The 7,695-nt window shown below is 42.6% G+C and overlaps 1 protein-coding gene across 1 annotated transcript; it reads left to right on the top strand.

The window, feature by feature from the left end:
* Positions 1 to 674: 674 nt before the first annotated feature.
* Positions 675 to 6,319, top strand: LOC110498507 (gastrula zinc finger protein XlCGF53.1-like). Its single transcript, XM_021575165.2, has 4 exons — positions 675 to 1,158; positions 2,246 to 2,376; positions 4,316 to 5,508; positions 5,612 to 6,319. The coding sequence occupies exons 1-3, from the start codon at positions 876 to 878 to the stop codon at positions 5,258 to 5,260; spliced, it is 1,359 nt and encodes a 452-aa protein (XP_021430840.1). The 5' UTR covers positions 675 to 875; the 3' UTR covers positions 5,261 to 5,508; positions 5,612 to 6,319.
* The last annotated feature ends 1,376 nt before the right edge of the window (positions 6,320 to 7,695 follow it).

Genomic DNA, 7,695 nt, shown 5'->3' with positions numbered 1-7,695 from the left:
TCATCAAAGGTAAACGATTTCATTTTATTGCTTTTCTGATTTCCGTGACCAAGTTACCTGCTGCTAGCTGGACAAAATGCTATGCTAGGCTATCGATAAACTTACACAAATGCTTGTCTAGCTTTGGCTGTAAAGCATATTTTGAAAATCTGAGATGACAGGGTGATTAACAAAAGGCTAAGCTGTGTCTCAATATATTTCACTTGTGATTTTCATGAATAGGAATATTTATGTCCGTTGCGTTATGATAATTAGTGTCAGTCGATGATTATGCTCCCTCATGCGGGCTGGGGAGTCATTAGAGGTTAAAAGGTGAAATACTGTAGCTATGTTATCAAAAAAATACAACTCCAAGCTAGAAGTATCAGAAGTATCAGTAACCAATATTTTATCACAGCACTGGCAAGGCATGGTTGACCAACTCCCTGACAGAAATGGCTGACCTTTATCCCATCACAGGCAAATTCAAAATGGGCTATATCGTAAAGATTCATGAAAACAAAAATGTTATTTTTTGTTTTCATTTAAGGTTAGACATAACCTTAACCCCACTGCAAAATGTAAGTTTAAAATCGCATTTTAATCAAATACATTGTAGAAATGGGCGGGGTTTATGACTTTGTGGCTGTGGTAACGACCCCATAAGAAGGTTTAAGTCCTTTCTAGTACCGGTATTCTAATTCCCAATTCTATCTAACATCCTTTCTCGCCAGTGTAAACGGAAGTGAACAGTGTCGAAGAACATTTTACACGTTAGCGTTTTTATTGTTGTTATTTAGACGTTTATTTACCCGCACAGCATCACATATGTACCCCATGCAGTCTTTAATTCGAGTATCTAGGCAACACTAGCTAGCTGCTAACGTTAGTTAACAATGGCTAACTGTATGGTTTTTCAAACTCAAATAGCCTCCATCATGGAGGTGCTAGCGAATGCAGCTGTGACAGATATATGTAAACTCGTAGACGACGACTATGCAGTGTTTCGTTTGGAAATAACTCAAAGCCAGAAAGAAAACAGGGCATTGCGTAGGAAACTACAGCTACTGGAACTGAAGGTGGCACGGGAGCGCGCAGAGAGGACAATGCGAGAGCGCGTTCTCGCCAGTCGTCCCATTAGTGTCAAGATCCTCGACCGATGCAGAGGAATTGCAAGAGGTACATTTAGCAGAAGGCTGATGCTGCGCGGCCTAAACTGTTCATGTACAGTAGCTCCACTGGTGGAAAAAGTACCCCGTTGTCATACTTGAGTAAAAGTAAAGATACTTAATAGAAAATTACTCAAGTAAAAGTCACCCAGTAAAATACTACTTGAGTAAAAGTCATAAAGTATTTGGTTTTAAATATACTTAAGTATCAAAAGTAAATATAATTGTTAAAATATACTTAAGTATCAAAAGTAAACGTATAAATCATTTAAAATTCCTTATATTAAGCAAACCAGACTGCACCGTTTTCTTGTTTTTTTAATGTACAGATAGACAAACGAAGCATGTGTGTTTGAGTTCGCTAGATCAGAGGCAGTAGGATGATCAGGGGTGTTCTCTTGATAAGTGCTTGAATTGGACCATTTTCCTGTCCCGCTAAGCATTCAAAATGTAACCAGTACTTTTGGGTGTCAGGGAAAATGTATGGAATAAAGAGTACATCATTTTCTTTAGGTATGTAGTGAATTAAAAGTTGTCAAAAATATAAATAGTAAAGTACAGATACCCCCAAAAACTACTTAAGTTCTTTACACCACTGAGTGGCTGTCGTCTGTCGTCTGGTTCGCCTCTGACACATTTTCTAAATTCAAATGAACCTCCTGCAACTGGACACTGACATTTTATTACACTCTGTCCACAAATTGAGAAGGAAGACAGTATTACCAATACCAGCTTAGTTAAAACATCTCTGCAGATGTTTTGCATAGCCAGACCTGTAACTCCCAGTACAATGGATACCAAAATGTTTGGGTTAAATCACATTATCTGGTGTTAAAATCTGTAGCTAATAATTCCCCTGACTACTTAGCCATCTTGGGCAAAGACACCACATTCTAACCAGCGTCTTGATTTACTGCATTTCCTATTATTTACTCAAAGAAAAAAATGTGATGCATGGAACATAATACATTTATCACGGAGTTATGAGAAGTGTTACCTTACATTCTGGCCAATTCTACACAGTGTCAAAACTGTCAATAGTGTACAATTGACAGTAGCTAACCTAACCACCTCTTTTTCCCTAATTACTCTCTCAGGTGAAGGACATCCTACTGGAGGCCACAGGAGCTTTGTGAAGCCAGCAAGACACAATACATGGAAAGATGATCAACCAATCACTGTTGATGAGGGGAATGGAACCTCAACCCAGCACGTTATCGTGATAGAGGTTAGTGTAATAGTGTTGCATAAACAATGTGGCCTGTTTATTTCAGAAAGGCTACCCTCAGCTATTCACTTGCTTACATGTACATTTTAATTTGTCTGCCATAGAGCTTGTCAGACCTTCCTATGACATTATCAAATTCTCATGTACCGCAGGTGCAATGCCGTTGGGGGTACGCCAAATAAAAATGTGATTCATATTTAAAAAATAATATGTATATAATTCTTATTCTTATCATTTTCAAACAGACCATTTATATGTTTCAACGGGGCTATACATTTGGCTGAGGTTTTTTTCTCGCCTGAGTAGCCTTGTTTCACAGACAAAAATAAAATGAAACCATCTAGTGTTCAGTGAAATAATGAGTCAACAGATGTGGCGGGCCTGGCACAGTTCCTGGTATATGTCCGTTATGTTTATGGGGGGTCAATTAAGGAAGACATCCTCTTCTGGAAACCAGGACAACAGGATAATATATTTTTTAAGTACTGGACTGCTTTGTGACATCAAATGAACTTTGGTGGTCAAGTTGTGTTGGTGTCTGTACTGATGGCGCAAAAGCCATGACAGGGAGACATAGTGGAGTGGTAACGCGTGCAAGCAGTTGCACCCGACGCCACTTGGGCACACTGCAGCATCAACCAAGAGGCTCTTGCTGTCAAGGGAATGCCTGACCGTTTCAAAGACATTTTGGACACTACAGTGAAAATTGTTAACTTTGTTAAAGCAAGGCCCTGAACTCTTGTGTATTTTCTGCACTATGCAATGATATGGGCAGCGACCATGTAACGCATTTACAACATACAGAAGTGCGCTGGTTATCAATGGGTAAAGTATTGACATATTTTTTTTAATTGAGATGAGCTTAAACTTTTCTTTCCTGACCATAATTCTCACTTGTCTGACCGCTTGCATGATGACGAGTTTCTCACATGACTGGCCTATCTGGGTGATGTTTTTTCTCGCCTGAATGATCTGAATCTAGGATTACAGGAACTCTCCGCAACTATATTCAATGTGCGGGACAAAATTGAGGCTATGATTAAGAAGTTGGGACAACAACACACAGGTCTTTCCATCATTGTATGATTTTTTTTTGTGTGCAAATGAACTCAAGCTTACAGACAATGTCAAATGTGATATAGCGAAGCACCTGAGTGTGTTGGGTGCGCAATTACGCAGGTACTTTCCCGAAACGGATTCCATAATCAACTGGATTTGTTGTCCCTTTCATGCCCTGCCTCCAGTCCACTTACCGATATCTGAACAAGAGTGCCTCATCAAAATTGCAACAAGCAGTTCTGTGAAAAATTCAATTAATCAGAAGCCACTGACAGATTTCTGGATTGGGCTGCGCTCAGAGTATCCTGCCTTGGCAAATTGCACTGTTAAGACACTGATGCCCTTTGCAACCACATACCTATGTGAGAGTGGATTCTTGGCCCTCACTAACATGAAAACGAAATAGAGGTACAGACTGTGTGTGGAAAATGATTTAAGACTGAGACTCTCTCCAATACAACCCAACATTGTAGTTATGTGCATCCTTTCAAGCACGCCCTTCTCATTAAACTGTGGTGAGTTATTCACAATTTTCAATTAACAAGTAAAGTTTTATATGTAAAATGGCTAAATAAAGAGCAAAATTATAAATTATTATTATATTATTATTTGTGCACTGGTCCTATAAGAGCTCTTTGTCACTTCCCATGAGCCGGGTTGTGGCAAAAACTCACACTCATTCTTATGTTTAATAAATGTATTGTATAGTGTGTGTGTTGTAGGCTTACAATGATGGCAAAAAACAACATTTGAGAGTGCGCTGACCCTGGTGCTAGAAGGGGGTACGCAATTGGATGTTGAATGTTTGAAGAGGTTTGGGACTATAAAGGTATGGGTATAACTGATGTCCCGGTAATAACATCCTATCTTATTGTGTCAGTCTGCAGATACAGAGGCTGCAGGTCCTGGGGTGAAGCAAGAGAGGTCTGAAAGAGAGGAGGACCTACAGCACAGCAGAAACATCCAGACTGGAGCGGCTGGAGCGTCCTCTGTAGCCACGAAGGACCCCACCACGGCCCCAGCGCAGACCAGTGCCAGCTCAGAGTATTTACCGCTATTTCATCAGAGCCAGGGGACTGTTCATTCCTGTGGAGATGGTGATGCATTAGTCACTGGTGGTGATGATCCGTCATGTTATTACACTACAGAGATGGACCCTGGCAACATATCCTTGGGTTTAGCGACACAGACTGATCTGTCTAGAGGGGACTGGAACCAGTACAGTAGTAATGTGTACTCTGAAGGGTGCCTAGATAAGAAAGGGGAGGTTATAGTGGTAGATGAGGTGACTGTGAAAGTGGAGGGTGATGCTCCTCCCACATGGAATGCAGATAGCCACCTAGGAGACGGACACTCACAGGGCAGAGATTTCTTAGATTACAGGGAAAGCTTAGAGACAAATCCAAATGTTGGGACACACTCCCCTTTACACATTCTTAGGGATCGCGACCCAGTGTCCACGTCGATGGGGCCTTCTGATTCACACGGCCATGTACTTTTCAATCCGGTATTGAGCGCAAACGACAGGGCTAGAGCTCAGGGAGGGGGAGCCACATCAGGCAATAGTAAAGAGAAACGGTTCCTCTGCATGTTCTGTAACAAAGGCTTCAGCTGCCCCCAGAAGGTGGAGATCCACCAGAGGGTCCACACAGGGGAGAAACCCTTCAGTTGTACCCAATGTCACATGCGCTTCGCTGAGGCTGGCAGCCTGAAGAGGCACCAGAGGGTCCACACAGGGGAGAAACCCTACAGCTGCCCCCAGTGTGAGAAGAGGTTCTCCCACCAGCACCATCTGAAGAGGCACTTGAAGGTCCACACGGAATAGAGGTCGTTCGCCTGTAAGCACTGTCGGAAGAGGTTCTCGGAGAGGAGTTACCTCAGGATACATCAGCAGAAAAACCATCCCACTCAAAAACATAGAAAGTAACCATTCCATTCAATGGCTTCTGACGTTTAGATCAAACTCTGCCCTAAAGATAGACTCAGCGAGATGACGTAGATCAATTTCCACACCAACAAGGCCAAGACATTTTGGGATATATAGTTCTTAATTTAGCCTACACAGTACAAACGGTATGTTCACAAATGCCTATTTCATTACTTCCATTCAACTATTTTTAAAATCTTTTTAAATAAACACTTATTTGTATTTTTTGTACCCCTTTTTTCTCCCCAGTGGTGGTTACAGTTTTGTCCCATGCTGCAACTCACGTACGGACTCGGGAAAGGTGAAGGTGGAGAGCCGTGCATCCTCCGAAACACAACCCAACCAAGCCGCACTGCTTCTTGACTCAATGCCGGCTTAACCCGGAAGGAAGCCGCACCTATGTGTCAGAGGAAACACTGTACACCTGGTGACCATTTCAGTGTGCATCGCGCCCGGCACGCCACAGGAGTTGCTAGTGCGCGATGGGACAAGAACGTCCCTGCCGGCCAAACCCTCCCCTAACCCGGAAGACGCTGGGCTAATTGTGCGCCGCCCCATGGGTCTCCCGGTCGCGGTCAGCTGCGACAGAGCCTGGACTCGAACCAGGATCTCTAGTGGCACAGCTAGCAATGCCTTAGACCACTGCGCCACTCGGGAGGCCATCAAACGCTTTTAATGAGAAAATTAATGCAGTTCATCAAGTTCATGCAGATTTGTAGTTGAGACGTGTATATGTGGTTTTCATATGGTGATTTAAAACGTGTTTATGTTTAATAAACAGAAAATGGGACTTTTCATTCAAAGACTTTCTCTGCTGGCATATGTTGACGACAGTTATGTCAAGTTGGCTGGATGGCCTTTGGGTAGTGGAGCGTGAAAAACCCAGCAGGGTTGCAGTTCTTGACACAAACCGGTGCGCATGGCACCTACTACCATACCCAGTTCAAAGGAACTGAAATCTTTTGTGTTGCCCATTCACCCTCTGAATGGCACACATACACAATCCATGTCTCAAGGCTTAAAAATCCTTAATGAACCTGTCTCCTCCCCTTCATCTACCCTGATTTGAAGTGGATTTAACAAGTGACATTAATCATAGCTTTCACCTGTTCAGTCTGTCAATTAGTACACTTAGTGTATATGCTCTTCTGTACAATTTGTGTTTACAGTCTGTAGGTCATGAGGACCTGCTGATAACCAGTCTTGTTGGCGGGAGAGTGGCACCTCTGAGGTGGCTGGTCATAAGCCCTGGCCCCGGATCAGAACCCTGGATCAGGAGCCGTCGCTCTTCCTTCCTGTGTCGGAACCAGGACAGAGACTCCACCACCATGCACCACACAGCACACAATCCCACCAACACCAAAACAATGGCTAGAGGTCAAGGAGTTCAGACTAACCTGCTTCTACCTCCTCTGGTGTCATTGGGTCACAATGTGGGAGGCCGAGTATTAGGATGGACGCCGACAAGCCATACGCCTGCTCCACGTGTGGTAAGAGCTTCGCTAAGGCAAAATATGTGAAGCAGCACCAGACTGTTCACACCAAGGACCTGCAGACTGTTACAAAAGCTTCTTCCCGAGTAGCTTTATAAGACAGAAATGTGCACAATGGGGAGAAATACGATTCAAGGAAAAAGTCAACCATGGGGTTTGTCTGACCCGTATGACGTCTTGGAGTGGGTGGAGAGAAAGCTAGGGAAAGTGCAGTCAGTCAAAGTAGCGTGGAGTGGGTTCATTATCATACGGTGTACCACCATCTGTCAGAGGGACTGAGCTTTGCACTTGGTTCGACTGGGGTCACGAGAAGTAACGTGCTTTAGCCTACAGAACAGAGCTCTCAAAGGGTTGTCTTTGGCTTTAAAGACAATTACAATTGTAGTCTATAACAAATGTGCATTGTCATGAAGTAACAGAATGATACAGTAATTGAGATATTTGCAAATCATTTGATTATTTACACTGAACAAAATATAAATGCAACATGTAACAATTTCAAAGATGTTACTGAGTTACAGTTCATATAAGGAAATCAGTTAATTGAAATAAATTCATTAGGCCCTAATCTTTTCACATGACTTGGAATATAGATATGCATCTAGTAGAAAGAGGAGGAAGGGAAGCGCTACTAAGGGACACAATAGTACATTTTGGTAGATAGGTGCTCTTTGGTAAAAGGGGTAAATTGGTCATCAAAAAGAAAGGAGGACCAAGGCACTCTTCATATAATTGATGAAAATGCCTTTATTAGTATGGCATGTTCAATAGAAACAATATTTTTTAATTTTTTAACCGACACATTTTGGCTGCATGGCCTTCCTCAGACCTCTCTTGCTT

Source organism: Oncorhynchus mykiss, chromosome 19 (assembly GCF_013265735.2).
Source record: "Oncorhynchus mykiss isolate Arlee chromosome 19, USDA_OmykA_1.1, whole genome shotgun sequence".
Classification (NCBI taxonomy): domain Eukaryota; kingdom Metazoa; phylum Chordata; class Actinopteri; order Salmoniformes; family Salmonidae; genus Oncorhynchus; species Oncorhynchus mykiss.
The sequence above is the reverse complement of the archived record's forward strand: the minus strand, read 5'-3'. Positions and strand labels throughout refer to the sequence as shown.

Excerpts from the sequence above, each read along its gene's own strand:
- LOC110498507 (XM_021575165.2), top strand. The coding sequence starts at position 876 with ATGGCTAACTGTATGGTTTTTCAAACTCAAATAGCCTCCATCATGGAG. Across the intron at positions 1,159-2,245 it reads ATGCAGAGGAATTGCAAGAG|GTGAAGGACATCCTACTGGA; the intron begins GTACATTTAGCA and ends TTACTCTCTCAG. Across the intron at positions 2,377-4,315 it reads AGCACGTTATCGTGATAGAG|TCTGCAGATACAGAGGCTGC; the intron begins GTTAGTGTAATA and ends TTATTGTGTCAG.